General features: G+C 39.7%; 1 protein-coding gene and 1 long non-coding RNA gene across 11 annotated transcripts; one reads left to right on the top strand and one right to left on the bottom strand.

The window, feature by feature from the left end:
- Positions 1-391: 391 nt before the first annotated feature.
- LOC124405634 (piezo-type mechanosensitive ion channel component) lies at positions 392-23611 on the bottom strand. Of its 9 annotated transcripts, none has more exons than XM_046880681.1 (39): positions 23421-23610; positions 19847-19986; positions 16718-16933; positions 16388-16599; positions 15878-16306; positions 15556-15678; positions 14699-14810; positions 14499-14608; positions 14165-14431; positions 13707-14033; positions 13475-13620; positions 13236-13382; positions 13037-13155; positions 12834-12976; positions 12590-12766; positions 12002-12518; positions 11827-11922; positions 11320-11762; positions 10831-11233; positions 9889-9951; positions 9427-9569; positions 8927-9103; positions 8221-8493; positions 8036-8112; positions 7541-7630; positions 6808-6894; positions 5771-6047; positions 5538-5701; positions 5187-5348; positions 4961-5110; positions 4704-4851; positions 4414-4628; positions 4161-4319; positions 3947-4073; positions 2676-3082; positions 2278-2594; positions 1926-2160; positions 1637-1864; positions 392-1542 (listed from the first exon to the last, which is right to left on the bottom strand). In XM_046880681.1, exons 1-39 carry the CDS (start codon positions 23456-23458, stop codon positions 1446-1448), a joined length of 7761 nt encoding a protein of 2586 aa, XP_046736637.1. In that variant the 5' UTR covers positions 23459-23610; the 3' UTR covers positions 392-1445. The 9 variants fall into 9 exon arrangements, with proteins under 9 accessions (XP_046736637.1, XP_046736638.1, XP_046736641.1 ...); XM_046880682.1 differs by lacking the exon at positions 15556-15678 and adding an exon at positions 15199-15243; XM_046880685.1 differs by lacking the exon at positions 7541-7630 and having other exon boundaries at positions 23421-23611.
- Positions 12883-15294, top strand: LOC124405639. Of its 2 annotated transcripts, none has more exons than XR_006929128.1 (4): positions 12883-12995; positions 13655-13827; positions 14669-14817; positions 15087-15294. It is a non-coding gene; the product is annotated as an uncharacterized LOC124405639 (long non-coding RNA). The 2 variants fall into 2 exon arrangements; XR_006929129.1 differs by having other exon boundaries at positions 14649-14817.
- Positions 23612-24094: the final 483 nt, after the last annotated feature.

Below are 24094 nucleotides of genomic sequence, written 5' to 3'. Positions count from 1 at the left end.
TCATTATTCTCCCAATTCGATTCGAGAGCTACCGAGCCATGCTTATTCGAGAATTATTTGTCGCCGCGCTAGTTTTCAAATTCAAATACATCACTTCGAAAGAAAGGAAATTCTATCGCTCTTTACTGCGCTGCGCGACAATTTATCTCGCGTAGATCTGACCACAGACCAGTCTGGCCGCAAACCAAGGTTCGTCGAGCACATTTCCTGTTTTCACGCACCGAAACTCAGCGTTTTTGCATCATATATTTTTACATATTATATCATCCTGGGCTGGACTTTCGCTGAATCAAATACCGACCGGGACATAAACGATACGGTTTTTCATAATTTGAATCGGCTTTTTATATTTCAAGATAATACGTACGAAATACATGTATGTACGCATGTATATTATATAACATGTATATTGATATATCCTGATATTTACAAATGCTGATACATAATTAACATTATATCGCTACGACGCGACGAGGTAAGCATGAAGGCGTAATTGCGGTACATACAATAATATGTTGCGGTAAAAAATAACCCGCATAACAAGGCACTGATAAAGTAAAATGACCAAGTAATGACTGCAATATTTAGTGAGTAAGATAAAACATTCATGAATTCACGAGGAAACATATGCTTCCTACGTGTTATGTATATAAATATTACAGAGCACATGGGGGTAGGACATGGCAGTTTGATGAAAAAAAAAATCAGTAATATAAATGTATAAAACGAATCGACAGTATTACGATATTAATTATAAATAACACGTCACAGACCAACGTCGTTCTTATTTTAATATATTATATTATATCTTAAACTATATGAATGGGAAAGCAGGAGCACGCGATGTGTTAAAATCATTAGCCAGGTCCAGTAATGCGAAAAATTCACCCATTCGGTGTGCGTTTTTCTGATAAAATTAAAATTTTTGATATACGCGTGTAGGTACGCCACGTAACAGACGCTACACAACGAAGAAGGCTGTTACTTCACTTTAACGTTTCTAACACTGTAATTGTACGTTTTGAGTTTTGGAGAATTTTGTCTGTAGATTTGCTTTTTGCGTAGCTCTAACTGATTTCAGCAACTTTAGAAACTGTGTAATTACTTACACACATAAAGCGACCACAAGATTGTGAAAACAATGGCTGTATAGTAAAAAAATCTGGCAGCACACACGTGTAAACATTTTACGTACAATTATAATGATAAAACGACCCAGAAGATGATGCTTCTCGAAAACTTGAAATTCCTGACAAAATTTTGACCACTTTACAAACACTGCGTACATAACGATGTTAACACGTGATGTGCTTAGGAACAGCCTACATACAGTGTGGTCGGTTCGCGCATTAGATGGGGTGGATTCATACTTGGCTTCCCCCATTTATAACCTTTTATGTAGGGATATAGTGACAAACAGTGGACGGAGTATCTCGGGATACACCTTACGCAGCCTGCATACCGCCATGTTCTTCACGTTCCTCTGCATTTCCGTCCTCATTGTCATCAGCTTGTTCCCCAGGCTCTGGAGGACGTGTCCATCTGTAACGTTAATTTTGACTTAGAGTCTTTTGTTTTCTTTTGGTAAAATAATATATTTCGTAATGAAAATTAATTCTGATCACAATTTATTGACCTGATTAATGTCTCCGGCGATCTGTAGAGGAATATTAGCTTTGCGAATAGATCCTCCTCTAGACATAGTTCCCCACTTTCTCGCACCAGGTAAATATCCAGACAGAGGCGTAGTATGCGATCAACATATGGAAGATCTTCAAACATTATTTTGGGTGCCATTTCGCTCACGTTTCTTCTGAGCATCTGACTGACGAGGATGACGGCTGTCGTATACAAGCCAAGGATTCTGAAGATGAAAAATATTATTTTTATTTGGGTGCTTAAGCAATGGCGATGATGATTCCTACCCAACTCCAGAGATGAAACTGAGCTCCTTTGGGAATGCTTTGTCATTGAACAGAAGCATCATGATATTTTTACAATCGTTTTCTGGAATCTCTTTGAGGCGATTCGTGTATATAATATCAGTGCAGTCCTCGTTGACTATCCACCATTTTTGGGGAGCACAACAATTGAAGTTTCCTGACAGCATTAACGTTACATTTCGATACAAATAGTCGGTGTTGGTTTCATCTTCTCGAACTAAAATCAACCGGTTCAAAGGTTAGCATAAATTTGTTTGAAAATTTCATGTTCTGTTCGGTACATTCCAAACAGAACACATTAGGGTGAGTAAACGAACAATTATAAACACTTCACCTATTTCCGGAAAATTCATAAGCTGCGGCACAACATCAGTCAGTCTATTGGTGACTTTAAGGAACTTTGGAAAAGCGTTAAACAACGTGATTATCTCTGAGGAAACGCTGCTTCCATCTGTGGTCTGGTCTTGCAATGTGAGCATCTTCAGCAAAGCCAATCGCAGACGATTTGGCTGCCCGTTAATCGTGGCCGGTAACTGTATATCGCGTAGCGTAGTCGCTACTTCGCCAACATCTTTTACATCTGTTTTCCTGGCCACAGACCACTCAACGTGCATCGTGACTGTGAGTGACGAGTTAAGTTCTGCTTTCAGCCTAAAAAAAAACATAACTCATAATCAGTGCCTAGTGAATAACAACAATGCACAAAAACAAGTACATCATCAAAATTAAAACCTGTCCAAATCAGGAGGTGAAATTGCCCATAGCCGTCTTGATGATGCACCCAACTTGACTGCTGCCACGTCTGAGTGAATATAATTCTCAAGGAATGTTGCCGCACTGCGATCAGTCGCATACAGTTGCTGGAGTTTAGTGAATTCTGTATCACTATATGTGGTTATGGAGCTATTCTGCGCAGACATGGCATAGATCGGTTCGTAGGAGCCTATGCGCAGTTTCATGGATACCTCGTAGGGTATGTTCGACACTCCAACAGTGCCTCCAAGAGCGAATAGAAGTAGTGGGAACCAAATTATGCCAATCATGAGAAAGAGGGCTATCCCACCAGTCAAATACTTGCTCATTTGCTGCTTCTTGATACCTCGTGGTTGTGGAAAATCTGTTTCGACACCCCTCATACACTGCAAAGGAATCGTTATTTGATAAAGTTGTGGAAAAGTGATTGCGGATACTAATAATTTTAATAAATAAAAATTCTGGTCTGATGAATTCAGAAACCATGCATCCATACATTTAAAAACTTGCTACTTCTTCCTCCACTTTTCTCTGTTTAAATTATCGATGAGATTTATTTCATCACATAATAATTGTTTCATAAAAAACTTCTTTAAGTTTTGCATGATTCAAGTATTAGGATATACTGTATATTGACATTTGTTATTATCAATGACAACATAAAATTTTATAATAGATTTCCAGACCAACCCCGTATAAGGTTAGCATATTTGTGTATAACTGTTATTTATAAAATGTAAGTATACAAAAGCCCAGGGAAACCTAAATCAGATTTTCACAACAGGCATGGTTGTAATCATTGTATATGCCAATATATTTTCATATGTACAATGAGTGGTTATGAAGAGATGAAAGATGTGAGAGAAAAATAATATTTGGGTATAGTTAAATTTTCCTATCGCCTGCCTGCTGTGACTTAACATTGTTAGCGGAATTGAATATGTTATTTGGAATTGAGGCTTGGTGATAAATGTGTATAGACTAGTAGAGCAGGGGCTAAAGTAAAACTTGAGATTCACACTAAGGGTACAATACTTATTGAATGTAATAAATCCAACGATCAGAGCAGAGCTACGGGCACTAAGGTGAACAGGATAATTACCTTTACCTGTAAATTGAAAGGATGACATCTGAAATATGTCAATAACTGATACAAGTCTACAGGATTATGGTGGATGCCTTGTGAAAAATATTGCAATATTATAGGCACTGAAGTACTACATTTCTAATTTAAACACGTAAGATCTAACCTTGAGTTGATAGATGCTAGCGAAAATATCTTCCATCTTAAACCAATCCATGATTGTCATTGATGTATCAGTCCAAATCCAGTCCATGACAGCTCGTAATTCAAAAAGAAATGGAACTATCATAAATCTGCCAAATAAAGTATGTGGTCAATCACTGAATAGAAAGTAAGAAGTATCCAAATTGTTTTTATACAGCAGTCAATTCCTTACTTACAATTTGAAGAGACAATAATTGACGATGCTGTACTTTTTACATAAAAAGTTTCCAAGTATGCGAGTAGGATAGCCAAGACGCAGTTGATACGCTGCTAGTAACAGGTAGAAACATTTCACCATATACCAAATTTGTGGTGGTAGCTTTTCGTTGAATTGTCTGTTTATCATAAGCAAAATGTCGAACAGATGATTAAACACATTTAGCATCCGTAATTCAATATTTTTAAAACTAGATCATGCATGAACAGTACCTCTCAGTGACACTTGGCAATATGAAGAACATCCATATGTGAATGCCTACAACTAGACAGTACTGGAAAATCAATTTTCCAAGAATGTATTTCCGTAAGAAGAGCGCTCGGTCAATTACAATAAGTGCAAACTGAAGTAGCAGCATCAGCAGGAATGGCATCGGAACTCTGTTCTCAGATAGATATGCTGCTACTCCACCATCTCCTTGTTGAGTCTAAAATTTAAAAACCCTGCAATTCACGGCCCCGAGTAACAAAATGTTACGCTGTCTTTAAATTTTTACACATACTCCGAATGCTGAAAATCCAAAGATAATCAAGAGAAAATTGAAGAAATCACAGAAGAACATGTACGCATATACATTGGTCTTCTCTTTACCATTGGCGTTCAGTATGTTCTGGAAATATATCTTCATTGGTTCTACGTACTTTTTGGCACTGTAAATTTTAAAATGGTTGGAATATAGTATAATAATTGCTTTTAATTAACCAAAAGTACTGTATGAAGTCCTTCATTGCACCTCACCAGTTCATTTTAAAAACTTACGTCATGCCAATCGCAGTGGTTAAATTTTCATCACATGGATCAATTTCTTCTGTGCGTATAATGAGAGTTCTATCATTATCCCCAGCTAACGAGGAAAGATCTCTTTCATCTCCTGATCTTCTCAAACTTTCTCTTCGTATCTGATTATTGCTAAAACACACACTTGACGTTAGTGTCATGATTACGAATGTAGAAAGAGGAAGCAGTAATAAAGATATTATCGTACTCTTCAATTAAAACATCTTCTGTTCGGACTACAGTTTGTTCTCCTTGTCCTCTATCACCCACGATTGGCGACTGAGTTGTGTCTATCAGCAAATGAGAAGGAATCACTTTTCTTGCCTTTGGCGTTGAAGTGTTCCATTGTCCCAAAGATTTCAGCATCAGTCTATCCAAAATAAAATTTTTCAAAATCGGTAATTAGTTCATAAACACCAAGCCCAACACAGCCATACATATACTCGTGATAAGAAGTTTTTGAATGTCTTCTTTTCATATCTTGTGTTCCTTGTATTCACTAGCAGGTTCAGATGCGTAAACCCATGCACTATTTATGAAGAAGTCAATCTGAACCTACCTGTGAAAGAAGACGATAAGCAGTATCAGTAAGTCCCAAAGTGCATAGTTTGATTTCCGCTCGATGCCAATTATTCTCTGAGCAAGGAAGGGCTTATTAGTGGGGGCATCGTTGTTCCATGGGAGAACCGCGAATTGAAATACACATTTTATGATCACGACGATCTGAAAGACAATTGAAAATATTATTGAAATTAAAGTGCAATGAGGTGATGAAAAAATTTTTAAACTGACCTCGGTGTAGGCAATCAGAGTAACCCAAAAGGTTTTTGAGGGCCTTGGTATTGTCAGGGTTCCCCAGAGAAACACCATTAATGGCAGTGGTAACGATAAAATCGAAGCATTCTTAATCTGATGAAGAAACACCATGAAGTAGCACATCAGGTTAGAGTGAGCTAATATCACAAACCAAATTGAAACCAATAGTTGGATTATCGGTGGTTGATCCTTTTCAGATAATTCTGCCTGACCTTCATCTGGATGTGATATAGTTGTTTGGGATATGATGGAACTGTGAAATTATGGATTAAATTACCACGTCATGGTCAGGGAAATATATGGACTTTGATACTCTAATAGATCAACACAGATTGTTTTCTATTGAATTTCGTTTCCGTATTTCCAGATACATCATGTAACATTAACAGTCTGTATTGCCCTACGAGTCAACAATGAAAACACATTTAAAGCTCGGCCCAGAAGCCAGATTTAAAAATCTGCAACTGAAATAATGATTGACATGATTATGAAAATATATTAACAAATGGTCAATCGGGAATCTAATAGACCAGAAATTTTATTTGATAATGATCACGTACGGTGCATTCGATGGAGTACTGCTATTTACAAATTTCACTCACAAGTATACCTCAATTTATTTAAAGCTTTTCCGAGAATACCTTTTGAAGGTAACAGTAGTCGAAACAAAATCAGAGAGATTTCCAGAATTCTTACTTCAAAATCGCGCTAATTCAGACAGCATATTTTTTTATACCATGCATACCTACCAGATGCTCAAAATTTTATTAAAATCATTGAGGGACACCTTGCGGGATTTACTTGTCAGGCGGAGGCGAAATATATAGATATTTACAGGAAAAAAAACTACCTATTAAGAATCATGCATTTGTTTTTGGATAAATATGCAAGAGTCGCATATAACATGTTTAATTCATGATGATTTGTATGGGTGCAATATATATGAAGAATTACATGCATAGAGGCGTGTGGAGTAAAACGCAATGCCAAATTTCTGCCTGAATTATTAGTACCTGGAGGAGGAGGAAGACATATCTAATCCTCGCTCCAAACTAGGCGCCAGGATACGAATGTGCGGCACCGTCAGCGAGCTCTCTTTCCTGGTACAGACAATACCACTATCGTTCTACTTTTTATCTTCAATGAGTCAGCTACGTTCAATCCTCCGTAAATGCATTAAAATATATCAGGATTTACAGATCTCTCTTCATTTTCAATCATCAGCTTTTATGATAGCTATTAAAGTTATTCTACCAAAGTAATCACAATGTTGTAGAATTGAAAAACAAAAATAGATTTCAAGTTTTACACCATTTGCATTTCATTTTCTACCAATAAAGTAGCAATGATTGCCGATTTGAACATAGGAGGTAACAAGTGCTTTAACGCCATTGGTGAAAATCACCATGTACTTATTACACTAATCTGCCTCAAACTTTGATTACCACTGGAAATAACAATCATATTTTGTTTAATGTTCAATGGATTAAGTGTACACTAAAATTCGTCAGTATGTTCCAGGCGATAGTTTGTTAAGCTACACAGCAATGGCTATTACTGCTACCAAAAACTAAAACCCGTTTTCTGATTATTACTGAAGCAAATTGTATGATTATATGATTAAATTAGCAAGTTATATGATTATATTAGCACTCAAGAGAACTCACTACAATACATCAGTTATCTGCGCATATGTTGAGCTGCGTTCCATCAAAAGCTACAAGCATGCATAACTAAAGCTCCTACCTATCTTGGAGGCGACGGGGTTGGCCCACAGGTCGGCTGCCCTCTTCGGATGTTTCATCAGTGTTGTTGCCGATCGTTGATGTCGAAGATCTGTCGGAGCGAGCACATTTATCTACCAGCTGTTAGGCTAAGGGGCGTGGGTCATGCAACAGCTACAGTATTGTACAGCCATCACGTGATTACATTCTCTTTTCATTCCCTAATTTTGCAGCACTATGCGATAGAGATAGAATAAACATACTTTGAACTTTTGCAAGTTATGTCGCAATGACAAAATTAATTTCTGTTTCTATCTTCACAATTTTGTTCGCTTCGATATTGCTGTCTTTAGACTGTACTGCAATTACTGTTTACGACTGTAACAGTAATTCGTGGATGAATCTTTTACATTATCTACGTTTGTTTATTTGAATATTTATATCAAATATCCATACAAGCTACTAGGCTGCTAGACTACTGACCTACCAGGCTACGAGACGACGATTTGATACTTACGCTTGTTGGGTTTTAGTTATTGGTTGCCATATTTGACTGATTCCCAAACGTGTACCGGTTCTGAAGTCGGGTTTTTGCTGGAAATGTTGACAAGAACTGTAGCTTGTGAAAGCAGGTCGGTTGAATTATTCAAAGAATAAAAGATAGAGGCAAAAACGGTGCCTGGAAATGTGCAACGTACAAACCTTCAAGTTCTTTTTTTCTTCGGTCAAAACCTTTCGTATGTACCGATAGTCCTGTGAGTAAATATTCAAGTGTTTTGTCATGGACACAATGGCACTGTTGATAAACGCCCAGACAAACTTGAAGTATGTGGTAATCGAAATTTTCTTCTCGTCTTCCACGTTCTCATCTTCATCCTCTGAGGGAATAGAAGTCCTTGTCAGATCATCCGCCCTCATCTCCCTTTCTGCTCCGTCCTGGTCTGCCGAATCTATACTTCTAGCATCATCCCGATCCTGTGAAATATAAAACTGAATGAATTTAAAAAAAACATTTCAAGTGTGTAGGAGCACAGATTGTTAATGCAAGTAGAAGCAAATTACTGCTAGCGTAGCTGAAAAGAATAAAAATAGAACTAATTACGAAAGAATGAAATTTTGATGTGTTCAATTACTTGACTACGATTCTTTGATGGTAGCACTATCGTACTCTGAGTCTTGCATGCAATGTACCTACCGGTTGGCAAGTACTTTCAACACATACGCGTTTCCATTAGAACAGAAAATGGCAGTGTGAACAGCACCTTGAGTATCAGCGACAGTAACTGGAGTGAAAAGAAGAAAGCAAAGAGGAGGAGATGGAGAAAAATAGTGAAAGAAAATGAAACTTAAGCATGACAGGCAGGGAATGATCATGTAATGTCATGCAGGTTTTTGAAGGGAGTCTCACATCAACAGGTGCAGCAGTATCTGTTTCAGAGCGAGCACTGAGATAGGACATTGATGATTTCTTGCGGGTCATCGGTTCACTGCGCCGTCGAATTTGGAGGGCATCTTGAGGCGTTCCCCCGTGCAAGGCGACATGCGTTGCTATCTCTATATCTGTCTTTAAAACAGTGTTCACCAACTGCAAGCACCATGACTCGTTCAATCACGTTTATCATCTTCCAGCCAAAATTAAATTTTTTTTTTACTTCTTTACTTCAACCACATGAAATAAAGCCCCAGTGATATGCTGCGGTATCGATAAAAAAAATGCGAGACTGATACATGAAATTCTGGCTCACTGATAAACGAAGACTACCCTTTACCTCCAGGGCCCATTATTAAATGTCCTGCTCTTCATAGCATTCCAAATATTATAAAATCATATTGAATGTCATTCCCAACAAGGTGTATTTTTTTAATGACAACAGTCGCACTAACTTTAGGTAGAGTAACCAAACTCACCTCTGAAATGGTCATTCTACGTCCAGGTGGGTCTCGCTTTCGTTGTTTTTTCTCTTCCTTCTTATCTTCATCATCGGCAACTAATTCACTGACATCGTCATCATCCATATCGTCAAACATGTAGTAGTCACCGGATCTAACGGCTACATTGCCATAGAAAGAAATACAATTCGGTTAATACTGTTGTTCCACGCAGAGCACCATAGAGTGAAGCATGCAATTTGTACATATTTACAACACAATCTTGTACAATAGAAAGAGTTTACTTATGAGTATGTTTCCTTAGCTGTGGACACATTGATGACCACACTTTTTGGAAAATTTGTCAATAATTTTACTACGGTTGTACACAAATTATATTGGAGTACTGGATGATTGATGGAACATCGTGGAAGGGGCTGGAACTAGAGCAGGGATAGGATGTAATGAAAAATTGATATTAAGCAGATAAGTAGAATTTACCCTCTCTGTTAGTCGTTGGAGGACGACGTCTGTACAATGGTCGCGATCCTGGATAGAGTAAATCTGATAAAAACACATAAATTAAATAATATCTGTCAAAGCTGAAAAAAAATCATAAAGTTATTTACACAAATAAAACATGTTGGCGGCATAAGAACCTATATAAAATACAAAAGTTCAAGTGCTGTCTTAAAAGAAACTTATTCTTCCTGGACTCAGTTAGGGTAAAAGGAGGGTAAAAGAGGTTGAAGGTGCCACGAGTAAAAACGTACATTGAATTCTACTATATGTGCTGCATATAAGCCCTTATGTACAGGAGCCAGGAGCTGCAGGCAACATATGATCTGTTTATAAGGTTACACGTATGATGTGAATGCGGGGATCGTGACGTCGATGAGATGATGGACTGCCTGGGGGTCTGAAGATTTAACCAAGGTGGTCCAACAAAGCTGGACTGACGGCGATGCCTTGTAGTTGATGCTTGCTGATCAGTACGAGTTTGGTCATAAGGCGGGGGTGAGAATACAGGAAAACTTTCGTCAGGGGATGGGCCACGAGGATTGAGTTCACTGCTAGGAGGAGAACCAAAGGAAATACGAGTCGGTTCAAGGTAACCCTCCAAGGAGACGGTCATTATAGCAGAGTTTGGGGTGGGCGCCTGCAATAGAGACGCAGCCCGGGGTGTTAGCGGAGCTGGTTCATCTTCATCAATCGGGGTCTGATAGCCCTGAGGTGGTGTATGCCCTGACGATACACAGGAACTGGCACTCGGCGAGCGTGCCAAAGGTGCAGTCCCGTCTTGGGTACGCAGGAAATAGAGATCAGTAATGAAAGGTTACGGTTGCTATAAATTTTTATTCAAAATAGGGTAGAGCTTGACTAGTTGATGAATGATAGAAAAGACTTCTTCAGGGCAAGTATGAAAATGGAGCCAAGACTCACCAGCACGATGGGAAACTGGATCTTTGTAAACAGGGCCCATTATTTTCTTTTGACTCGCTTTGATCTTGTCCATTTTGAATTTAAGTTTTTCCAAAATTGTTTTTTCCATTGAGTCTTGCTTTTCTATTCTCTTTTCGTGTAACTCTTCGAGGAGTTCAGCACCTCGAGAAGCTAGGATGCTCATTGCTTTGGTCTCATCTACGATATGGAAGAAGTAATAGCTCTTGAACAGTCGCTTTTGCATTATCAGAAATGCAAAGCATAATGCATCCCAAACCATTCCAATATCCTCCCTTGGTACCCGACACTTGTCATCTATAAAACCTCCAGGTACGTTACTCTTGAATTTCTTCAGGCATGCAATACCCAGGAGTTGAACAAGCCAACAAGCAGAATCTTCGAGCTGGTGCAATGAAATGATAGATGGGTTACCACTTAAACAAGTGTATAAATTATAATATAGGTATATATATAAAATACTAGACTAACCTCTTCCATGTATATGCATCCAATCCCTTGTAACACTGTCTTTAGCATAATGACTGTGATGTTATAACCAATCAAAACGTTCCACCATTTTAGGATAATTCTTATCGGACGAAGATAGAAATCACTACCCTGCCAGAGAAACACAAATGCTCCAACCAAGTATCCTAACGAGAAGAGATTGGTTCTGTTGGTACCAGCTAAGAACATGATGGACAGTGATATCCAGAGCAAGCTGGAGAGTACCCCCCGCTTAATGACGTCTAGCCATGTATGAGCGTGTGACACAAAATCTCCCACAGGATTAATAAAATGTGGTTTCTCCATATCCATATACACGCTGTAATTATGACCTGCTGAATATTCTTCACCAGTTTCTTTTTGCAACGCCTCGATATAAAAGACCAGTCGTTGACGTGTGATCATGAGTAGAAGAAAAAAGTCACCTACAACAAGATCATGCAACGTTTGAATATATTCCTAATGAACTGGAATATTTATTACACTTACAAAGAAGTTTTTTTGAATTTGGTGGAAAGTCTGGGTCTGGAAAGAACATCCACTCCTGTAAATCACGAAGAAACTCCGATTCATACCACGGGTATTCTGTAAAAGGAGCATACTTTTGTATTTGTACAAATATTGGGTACCTCGAAACTGGACTGTAGTTTAAAGAAATACTCACTAATGCAGAGCCATGGTGGTGGAGCAACTACAATGAAATATTGTATGGGTATGATCAGAATACCAAAGCACTGAAAAATCGGCCATAATTTAGACAATGTGGGTCTGCGGAAGCAGTATAAAAACCCCAGCCAGGCTGCGTAGAGTACGGAATAAAAGTCAAGTCTGGTGCTGATGAGAGCAATAATTGCTATAAAACACAATTCAAGGCCAAATTTATAAAACCCGTAATTGAACAAGAACTTCAGACACTCAATGATTCCCATATCTGCGTCTTTCCTTGTGATACTTGGGAACATGATCAGTGGAGTTTTCAAAGAGAGGCCTCTCATCTGCCTATAGAACATTTGTCGCACTAAAATGATTCCTCGAAACGTAGTTACAGTTATTATGCCAATGTATCCCTTCAAGAGTATAGGCAGCCTGTTTGGTAGCTCTTTCCTCATTCCTATCCATTCTGCAATATTATAGATCGTTTGGTTCGAAGCAAGTGGCGAGTCATTAGCAGATATGTTGTTCTGTGGAAATAATACAAATCATTATTCTCATGTAATCGACGATTCAGAAGACATTGCGATAATCCACTTACTGTACAATTCCTATCATAGCTGTTGTGGCTGATGTATTCTATTTGATAGAGCATTTTAATGACCATCAGAACTGCTATAGTCGCGGTCATTACCTTGATTGCAGCTATCTGTATGCTCTGTCGAAGATTTATCGCTATCACTATTGTAAGGACAAACAGGAAGTGAATTGCACATACCTGTCAAAGATAGAGTGTTTCATTATTGTAATAACCGCAGCAGTACATCGTGCAAAACAAAACTTACATCACTGACGCAGAGCAGCATCATTGAAGAAAATATAATTTTCTCCATGTGAATTTCCAGGAATAACCAAACATGGTTATAGAAGTTGTGCAAGCGCTTTAGAACTTGTTGAAGAAGTGCCTTTTTCTCCATCTTTGACATTTCTATAATTTCCAACTTTGCGTTAGTATCACCTATATTGAAAGTAACAAAGTAATACATACGTTTCAACTGCTTCAGCGTGTATATTGATCTTGGTATTTGTCCTACAGCAGCGGCAACTGAGGTCTCTGCTTGAGGTTCATTTGTCTGATTTTGGCTGACGTCTGTGGCTGCTACAGGCCTATGATAAATTGAAATTAATTTAATTTAACGAAAAAATATCAATACTCCACATATTCGTTGAGGAATGTTTTTACATACCTCATCTTTTCAATATCTGTCACGTTCAAAAAGTCTTGATGAAAATAGTGCATCTGCACGACGGTGATTATGACAAAAAACGTAGGTGTTAGTAGGCGTACAAAAAGATCCTTCGTCTGATATGTTTCTAAGCCTATATCCTTCTGCCTGGAAAATAAATAAATAGCATATCTTACTTGCACCTAATATACAGAACGCAATAAATTTTTTTACTAATTTTCAATTAATAATTTACTTACAAGTCTTTATCAACGTTTATGTATGTCCAATAATCGTCAAATTTGTGAAATTGGTAGGTATAGACAAGGATGAGCATAATGACGGAGTATGCAATAACAGTGATCCAAAATCCATACATCATTCTTCTCCAAGCAAACCATGATATCTGAAAATCATAGTTGCGTTTATGAATTGCTCAGTCTAGATGACAATTCTGAATGCCCGTGCAGCCATAAGAGATAAAATTCTTACCTGGAAAGTGATGACGAAGACAAGGAACAGCGACATATAAATGATTCTAAATACTGTCATGCGCTCACCGGTGATACCACTGGTGAATAACATAATAGCGACAACAGCAATCCAAAATTTCGTTAGTATCCGTTGAATTAATGTTCCAACATCTTTCATAAATTTACTTCTTATCTCCGGCATCTCTTGTTGCATCGCTGTAGTTGCTGTCGAGACAGATACATGAAGAGGAGCTACCATATCTCTTAAGGCAGATGATCGGCGTTGTTGTTTTCGTTCCACCATGTATTGTCTCATTGTTATCCAAAACATAGTCGTATAAAGACACTGTAGATAAATTCATTACAGGAAGAAGTAAGATTTTTCTCAGTTTTATAAGAAACAGCATACAATGTCAAACATAAGCTGTCTCACTATAGAATAGCATTGTAATTTGTAACGAAAAAATTAAATATTACCTTCACAAGGAGATGCCAACTATGTAATTGGTCAGTTTTAGTAAATCCAATCTGCGAGAGTTCAACATCATAAATCATATCTGGTAGCTCATCCTTAGTTAGGTTCAAATTAAATATGAATTGCGTGATTAGTAGCAGAGTTGCATACATAACGATGAAAGGAGAACACTTCATCATCCATGATCGCTTGTTTGGCACCATCCATAATATTATTGCCCACAATAGGAGAACAAATGTTGTCCAACTGTGATACGTTATACTCCAAGCCTAAAATATGGATAAATCTATGAGTTATCATTATGCTATTGATTGATATCACTTTTTTTGCACTGACCATCATGACAATATTTGTAGCCAAATACGATGACTGAATTATAAGTTGAAATATTGCGTAGAATGCCATGATAACTTGTTCAAATACCCCAGGCTGCTCTTCTGTGGCCCCTGGAAGAGAAGAAGTTGCCAAAAAATGTAATGTTTTCAGTGATTAATATTACACAACAGAAGTTTAAAATCAATCATCTCAGTGCACACCTTCACTCATGGACTGCATCTGAATACTGTCATCGTGATGCCCGTCTTGAATAATGACGCTACCCGTTGAATCTTGAAGAAGTCCAGCCCGTCCAGAACCAAACCGCATCAGCTTTGGAGTAAATCTCGATTAGAAGGTTTTGATTTTATAGTTTGCACCGATCTCTAACTACAATAGGTAATATTCAGAATTGATTGAAAAAACGTGAAGCTTGTTTCATGTTGCTTTATGAAAATGAGGATATATATCTATATATATATATATATATATAAAAGTAACATCATTGTTGTAACTAATACATGCATGCTTGTACAAAGCAATTCAAGTATTTTTAAAACATGGTAAAAAATGTATACATATGTCGGTATCGTATTTTCTTGTTCCCAGGCACCAAATTAATGAAAAGGAGGTGGACGAGTGATTAAAACATGGGTATTATATAGTTGAAAAGCTAGGCACATTAAGAAAAAGGCAATTCTAGCGATAGCTTCATACGTACGGGTGTATTCTCGTCAGGCTGTGATGTCATGGCCTGGTTGAACCCCTAAAACACGGCAAACTAAACGTAGCAACATCCAAAATCATATTCAGTGTAGCAAAACGCAAAAATTACCGCAGGAACATGGCAAATAAAAATATATTCGACACCTAAATACACATACAGAGAAGAAGGCCTAAAAAATATTAACGTCAGAAATGGTTGCTTTTCTCGCAGTTGAAAGTAGATTTGTATCCAATGGCGTGAGTTCAAAGCAGAACACGTATGTTAAAAAAACATCGACAATGTGTGAGGCTAAAATAAATTAATCTGAAGTAATAATATCCATGCACGGAGATTGGAGGCTTTTCCTCTTACACGAGCCTTCCGACGCGCTGATTGCCATCTTTGCGAGGGTGTTCTCCGTCTCGCAGACACGTGGCGTGACAAAGGTGTGTCTAAGTTCTCCAATTTTCCACCAAATCGTGTCATTTTTTTTTCCTGCAAAGCTTTGTTAGTATAAGCAGCCGTGGGACATAGAACCTCGTCCCCAATTAGTTATTCTTACATGATAGTAGTGCGTTTCAGAAATTTCATTAGATGTTAACAATTGTCGAGATTCTTATAAAGTTCAAACAAATAAATTTCCAAACCACTTAAGTCTATTCACTTAATTCCGAAAACGAGGTAAAAGACTTACAGGTTTTTGAATTAGGAATTGAGACTGTAGTGCAAGAATGTAGTACAGCCATATGAGCCTCACTGGTTCGGTGAAGCTGACCCAGTCGTCAGCTGCGACATCAACTTCCCTTGAATTGGTGCAATTACTTGTATAGACGGGTACAAGACCAAGATAACGGGCCCAAGGGCTATCTGCTGGAAGCTGCGCCTGAGGCCATGGAGTTTGGTACGTCAGAATTACAACCACATGTATAAGAGCAAGCATCATTACAAGCCTGCAGACTATTGCAAAGCCTCGCCTCAGCTCCGTGTTACAAGCCCACAATGTTCCCGCTCCAAGGAAGACAAGAAAATATAGTCCTCCTTCCACGGACGGCTGTAGAGTGCCAACACAGCACAACGAAAAAAGTACCGCATAGGTACCTACAGTACCCAAGAAATCAATCACCTGAGAAAAGTAAGATTCAAAAGTATTGAACCAGCGATTTCGTTTCACCCCTGCACACTTTTGAGATCATTTTCATATTACCTTCTGTGACGGAGGTGCGGATTCTTTGGTGCTGAACCGATCTTCATCTCCTTGTTGTCTTTCATGAGTCAACCTCCGACAAAAGACATACAGGAGGACAATGGAGGGTAAGGAGACGAGCTCTGGACTGAGCCAGTAAAACACCATCCACGTTGTAGCGTTGTTAAATCTTACAAGACCGAAGTGTCTTAAGATTGTCTCTAAGAATTCGCCTGAAAGAGGGTCATGATTGCGGGTTCAATTCATCAATACTATTAAGGACATTTTAAAAATCAAGGTAAAGAATCGACGTGTTACCACACATAATTTTGAATCCTTCATAGTACGTACAATCTTTCAGGAAGTGCCCATAGGGTTGCAAGGCCAACAGCACGAATTGAAACGTTATTTGTATGACGGCTGTTAGGAAGCACAGACCCATTGCGACGATTAAGTAACGACCAGTGTGTCCGTTCATCGTTTTGCTGGATGGTATCGGCACCATAGGCAGGTACAACATCAGGGCCAAGTAGATGACCGATAATCCCGTAGGCCTCCATACTGCACCTATATAATTATACAAAATTGAATACATAGAAAATTACAAATAAATACGGTGTTTAAATTAATCATTTATCTTAATATTTATTTGTTCGTATTTATAGGTATCACAGGCATGTAACATGCCCCTAATTGATGGCAACCAAACATGCTTCAGTGAAGGAAAAGTGGTAGCTACGTAAGGCGAATTCATCGCACACGTAGGATAGTCAAGCATTTTACAGCATTCGTAAATTGAAAGAATTGATTGACACAAGAAAGTGGGGAGATGTTTTAACTGGTTTGAATACCGGAGGTAATCGTTTCGGTCTAAGCAAATCGAAACACATGGTCAACATTTGGTTGGGCTTTACTTAGAAAGAGCCTTCGTCGGTGGCAACATGCTAGTGGAAGGAGGGATAGAAAACTAAGGTGGAATTCCAAGTTTAAATATAACTGGAAAAGCTCTAACTGCAAGTGTACAGATCCCGTGCCTGCTTTCACTCCGAAGAAAATGAAGTTGAGTTTTGACCAGGAAACACCCTGTCTCATCCATCTGCAAATAATCATTGTTACGAACCATAAAGCGTATTATCATTTTAGTTATTACCCAGTCATGACTATGTAATACTCCACGTCTGCGTATAAATATGGGCCGGCGTTAAAGATCGTGAAAGAATTTTCTGAGGTCATACACAGCTGTCCGAGTAATCATGCTAGTCGTGCACGGTGATTTGGAGTTCGCGGTAGTTTGTTCCGGCATCGCATGAACGCGATTGCGTCACGGTTAAGAATTACGAGCGCCTGCTCCCCGCTCTACGCATCGGCGAGGCGCTCCTTTCCGGAGCGAAGGAAAACGGCCGCATGTTTGACATATTATAAACTGCACCTAATCGCACGCGTTTCCTGCTCAGTTTCAGTAATGTTGATATTCCCTACTTGCAGGTACAAAATACCAAATACTACCAGCAACGAGCAGAAGAAGCACGGCCCAGTTTATCTCGTCTGGCACTGCACGCGAGAGTCGCGAGGGCACGAAGTCACTTTTATTTTTTAAAACCAGCGTCCCTGCACCTCCACACCTCGTAGCGTGTGTCTGCTTATTCCAATTACTGGCAAGTGCCAGGTGAGGCGCACCTTATACAGGTTGGCTTAGAAAAAGTCAACGAAGCGAATACGATAAAGATATAAGTTAAGCTTCGTAGCATTGCAGCAAGTGTATTGTGCATTCTGCAACAATGTCATCCCTGCGTTTCGCATATAATACGCAAATACGCGATATGCGCAATGTTTCAACCCAGTTGTCGCGTGTGCAGATTCAGAGAAAATATCCTGAATCACCGCAGCGCGCGTTAGACAGAACCATAATGTGCTATTGTTTGAACATTGAAATTGCCATTTAAGGTTGAAGAAGAAGAAGCAGAAAAAGTAAAGGAAAAAACGTTGAGTTTGGGATATACCAGCACGAGCACATCCGCGTGCACCTACGTTTTCACGTGCATCGAAAAGGGTACAAATTCGTGATACACACGCATACACCCTATATCTGTACTTCTAGCACGCTATAACAAGAAGTAGGTTTGTCATACGTGGGAGAGTGTGGCCTAAATTTTAAACGAAAGGTCAGAGCGCTAGGGACTCGACCCATGACCCGTAACACCCCTGAAAACCTCAAGAACACGCTAGTCTGTAAGGTAGAATTTGAATCACGCAAAAGGGCATTCTAGCGCCGCTATTTTTCACCCACAAATGTACCTGTCTGTCCTTGCTTTTTCACCCTCTATCTTCAGGTTTCATCGAGCTTGTTAATTCGACCCGACAACGAAACATTTTTAAAGTAGGTGTAAGGAAGGGAGGCAAATGCACAGAAGCGGGGAAAAGCCAAGTGTCGGATTACACAGAGAATTGAGGCGTGCTCCGATGTATAATAATTGTGTACAGCGCAAACAAACGGCGATGTCACATCGAGTACCATATGGCTGCACCTATAGCTACGCCTATGTTTATACAACCGGGTGTCAACCGTCGAAATCTGACCGTCAGAGGGAGAGCTGGGGAGGGGTCACGGGGTCAAGGAGGTCGCTCGTCGGTTAATTATATATATCTCGGTCGAGTCTAATTGCGTTATGCGTTCCATTCGTACCCGGAGCTCCTCGGTTTGTATCTTGCGTAAAAGCCGCGAATAGCGGCAATGCACGCGGGAAGTTGTCAGAAATTATTGTTGGACTGCCACGGCATGTGTATCCGGAACCAGGGGGTCGAGTTTACGTCATAAATGATTACCAACAGGGTTTATTTTTATAACATAAAAGGTGATATCACCATGATGTGCCGGCCGGCTGTCACGCCGTGCTGCACGTTCTTATAGTTTCTCTTTTAATTAATTTCTTCGCAAATTCTTTACTACAATGTCTATATATATATATATATGTACCTGTACAGCCAATCACAATGCGTATTTATAATAGTCGCAAGTATATAATTTCGTACTTCCGGTTGTTCTAGCGTTAAATTTTACAGGGAATCGACTATACCAATGACCTGTACTTATTCCTATATACGTGCATACAGATAAAAGAAGCTCGTATGTGAGAACTCGTTTCCAGCTATATCCAATGCCTTGAAAAGGATTCTATCGAAATACGCAGCCTTGACTTTTCGCTCACAATTTGGAATCCGCTGTTCTGTATACATTAACTCGTTCGCGTCTGTATCACCTTTTTCCATAGATGGTATAGCGACGAAGACTATACACTTTTAAACTCTATATGAGACGTACAATAAGCCTATGATCATAAAAGTTGTACCATCGTCAAATTCATCAATCATAGATGCGTTAGTTTAGAAGCTAAAAAAAAAGATTTTTTCTTAAAGTCGATCCAACATCTCATATTTAATTCGGACTATCAAACTGAGGAATACGATCTTATGCAAACTTACAAAGGGTGAGGATGACCGGAAGGACGACTCGAAGGAGGACAACGTTCAGCCAATACTTTCCCATGTCGATTTTCCCGGCGTCGCGCGGTGCAGCCTTTCCCTGCCACTGCTCTTCTGCTGTCGCTGCTACCCCTGCTGACCTAAAAACAATCACACGAAACTGCGTATTTGAGTCATTCGAGATATATTAGGTGGGTTATTCGCCCCAACTCTACGGAAATTCTCATGTTCATACAACATGTATTGTATGTATTTAGTTCGGGCTTTAGCCAGATGGATATGAGCTTAAAAGCAAAAGACTCTAATTCCTAGAAGTTTTTTGTGGGGCCATTGTATGTGAAAGCAACGAGGGACACAATCGTAAGAAATAACCGACGGATGGAACGTATAAAGATACTAGTTTTCAATTATCTTACAACTGAACACGTGGCGAATATTATATGTCGATAAAATATTAACTCTCGTATGAGTCGTATGCTGTTATAATAATTTAATTTTCCAATGCTGTATATATACACATACATATCCAACGAGGCTCTCGAAAACATTACAAAATTGATGTTTTAAAATGTTTAGATGTATTGGCAAAATTATAGATTGCTAATCGGCGAATACTAGGATTCATTCAGGTGATCATGCAGAACGTGTTTTTTATTTTGGTGGAATATCTACTAGCAAGAAAATGCAGAGTAAATAGTGTGTGTTAAAAATTTTTATCACAATCATGATTTTTCTTATCTTCGCTCATATACATATAACGTTTTTCTCGCATTTGTTCAAAACATTCGTCTGCGCGCACGGAACTCTGAATAGCGGCAGGTTGTCAAATTTCTTGCTGCAACTAGCGACGTTCTTGCACTACTTCTGCACAGGAATAAAATTTGATATTCTTCAAATTTTTAAAAAGAAAACTACTGTGGTTTCCCTGTTACCTCCAACCGTTTCCGATATATCAGCTTGTAGTACTCTGTGTGTACAAGCGTTAAATTAAGTTGCAATTGAACGACTTGATGCCATTACAGATAAAAGCGCGACCGACGGATAACCGATGCCTACTCGTTAACGGCAAAAAAGATCAGTGTGTTTATACATACATATAAAATTTACGGTGAAACACCCTGCGTGTCTATCATCAACCTAATCGTTACATACATCGCGTCCCGCGTTCTCGTAATTAATTACGTACATATACACGCGTAGTTCCTGCTTACACGATCGTCGGTGATAAAATTCCGGCTCGTTTGGAAAGCCGCCAATCTCCCAGTGGGTGCAGCAGAACAAAGCTTTTCTTTTAAATCATTCCTCCGATGCAGACAGGGGATGCAACCCCCCCCCCCCCCCCCCGCCCCGATGACGTGGGGATTCCCCTGTTGACCACGTCCCCGTACAACAGACTAAGCAGAGTGAGTCGGTGCTGCAGTGACATGAAACAAAACTAGGCCACGTCGATGGTCCGAAATTCCTTCCCCTCGAGGACGGGTCTGCAGGTGTGCGACTCGCTCTCTTGGGGTCGATTCAGGCGCACCGCAGGAGGCGGAAAGCAAGGGAGGCGGCCACTTTCCTCGTCCGTCTTTCCTTCTTTCCCGATTCCGGAATTAATCGGAGTGTGCCGCGGCGACCGATAACAAACCGGCTATCTCTTGGCCGATAACCCGATAACGCGATAACGGTCAAGTATTTGATGGACCTTCTTCCCTTGACCCGACCGTTCGATTGATCCTCATTTTCTTACGTTCTTTTTCACGAGAAGAGATGATGAATCGGATTCGGCGTAGCTACAGTCGGGAAACGGAATTCGGAATTTTTAAGGAATAGGTCATTCACACCGACGCATCCTTAGTACAGTATCAAACGACATGTTCACGTGAGATTCTCCTTACGTATCGATACCGTCTCTCCTCGCCGACACGAATTTGCGGCAGTGAATGGGGTTGCTGTCCGCACAGGAACATGTGCGTGTAACACGCGACCCGTGTTACCCACCTTACAATTAGCACGTTCTTACACTGACGCATTTGTAATTTCAGAGAATTATTGCACACACCCTGCAATTTCCCGCTCGTGTCCTTCGCCGCGATTGTCTTATCGGCTTGGAGAAGAGTATTTCTCATACTGACATATATATATTCCGGTATGCATTACGTTCATAGATACAAATACACGTCTAGTTTCTTCGAGCTCGATCCGATTTCACGGATTATACCTTGTAGGCGAACCACTGTCCAAATACTGTAAAGAGACGAGCAGAGGTGTTATCGTTTGCAGCCGGCTTTCAATTGCGGTCAGTGACCAGCATCTTCCTTCCCGAAACTTTATTGGAACCTGCACATGTAAGTATATACATATACCCGCATATACACGTTTATCGGTCCTACACGTATTTGTAGAGAAAGGACTTTGATGCCTCTAGTGAACGTGTTGCAGGTTTATGCCTCATAAAGGCTGATAATGTCAATCCAGTATATTCTCCGATCTGGGTTATAAGCGAGTACAGCATTGTCGAATAACGACTCCTGCTTTTCCACCATCCGAGCAATCCAGAATTTCTGTTGCCCGGAAGAGGATGCAGATATAATTGAGTGTTATTAAATTGGACCTCACGTTTATATGGTTTTACCTATCAGATTGATACCCATAGTTGGTTAACAGTTCACTTGACGAGCGGTAAGGAAGTAGCTTGTAATAATTTGAAACCGATCGACTTTCTGTTTCTCCAATAAATCGCTCGGAATATTTGCTCAATCAAACGCTGCTTCAAATTTCATAAGTTGAACACGAGTGATCAAGTTTAACAGATGTCATTCACCGCGGAATTAATCTTTCTCTTCAATCCAGGTGGGTAATTGATTCGAAATTTTTTTTTACGGCGGCTCGGAAGCTTCTACAAAAATCACGCTGTACAAATAAAGTTCCTTTATGTACAATTGGAATACCGTAAATAATACGATGACGCGGATTATTCGCAGATAACAGTGAAACATTTGCATATAATACGCTGCAGGCTCCGCATCAAATATATATAGGGTGTTGACCGGAGAAATCACAAGGAAATAAACGCTCCTTACTGCAGTACTACCAGGATTCAAGCTTATTTTACGCTGCGAATATCCCCGAGGAAGCTATGAGGACTAGGTTGGATCGCGAGGTCTGACCGAAAATTTTCTGCAGTTAAATACGTCGGTAAACGAGAATCACGCCTTGTTTTCAAACCACCAAAGATAAAAATAATATATCCGAGAAAAAGAGAGGAATGGAAGTGTCAGTCAGACGATAAGACTATACATATATATAAATCCGTCAGCTGGAGGGTGAAGATTCGCAAGGGAGTTGGGGAGCCACCCCTACCTTACTTGTCAATAAGAAGCCCTTGGCGGTAGACGAGACGCGTTCCATTCTCCGTTTATTTCTTACATCACTTCGTTTGTTTTTTTCATTCCGCCGGCATCGATTGAAGCCGGAGCAGAACGACACGCGATATCGCAACCGCGATCTTTCGGATACAATTTCTCGGATAATAAGCTGGTACGGGATGTAAGACGTGATCTAATACAGAAGTTAAAGAAAGAGCACCTACTCCACTTCGCCGGGGATCAAAGCGTCATCGCCTAGCATGCATATGCTCGGCCTATCCTCCTCTTCTTCGAGGTTAAAAATCTGCCGAAAACCGCACGTTCACAGTTACTTTCCAACCGCGTACACTTCCACAGCTACGCTTTGTGTTAAAACTAAACTTCCCACGCACATACGCACGTCTGCGGTGTTGCGCAGCGACTGATTACCAAACGTCAAGGGAGCGATGAGGCGACGACGCACGCTGAATCCGTTCTCCAAGGAAATCCCGGTACCGCCATCTGTTATCGCTAGTGCTAACTGCCCGTTGACACCTGTTGCGAACTTACCATGTAATCTCGATCTACATGTTATTTGATTATAATGATGAAGTTAGTCACGTTACGCGGTAACGATGCATGTTGGGTAAAAACTGTTACGCCGCAGATGTAGGATTGTCTGAAATTTACGTTACGTTAACGTTGCCAACTTCAGCCGCGTATTATTTGTAACTTACTTCATGTTTGTAACATGGCCATAGCCAATTGGCGCGCTGTCGACGGTGGTTGAACTGTGTTTATTCCTTTGGAACATAATTATGACGGTTGACAAGCATGTTGCTCAAATTTTTCACAGACGTAATTCGATTATCTTTACAAAATTTGTTGAAGTTTTATGACTAATAAATTTTTAAACGTT

Source organism: Diprion similis, chromosome 4, assembly GCF_021155765.1.
Source record: "Diprion similis isolate iyDipSimi1 chromosome 4, iyDipSimi1.1, whole genome shotgun sequence".
Lineage (NCBI taxonomy): Eukaryota > Metazoa > Arthropoda > Insecta > Hymenoptera > Diprionidae > Diprion > Diprion similis.
Note: the sequence above shows the minus strand (reverse complement) of the source record. Positions and strands in the feature narration are given on the sequence as shown.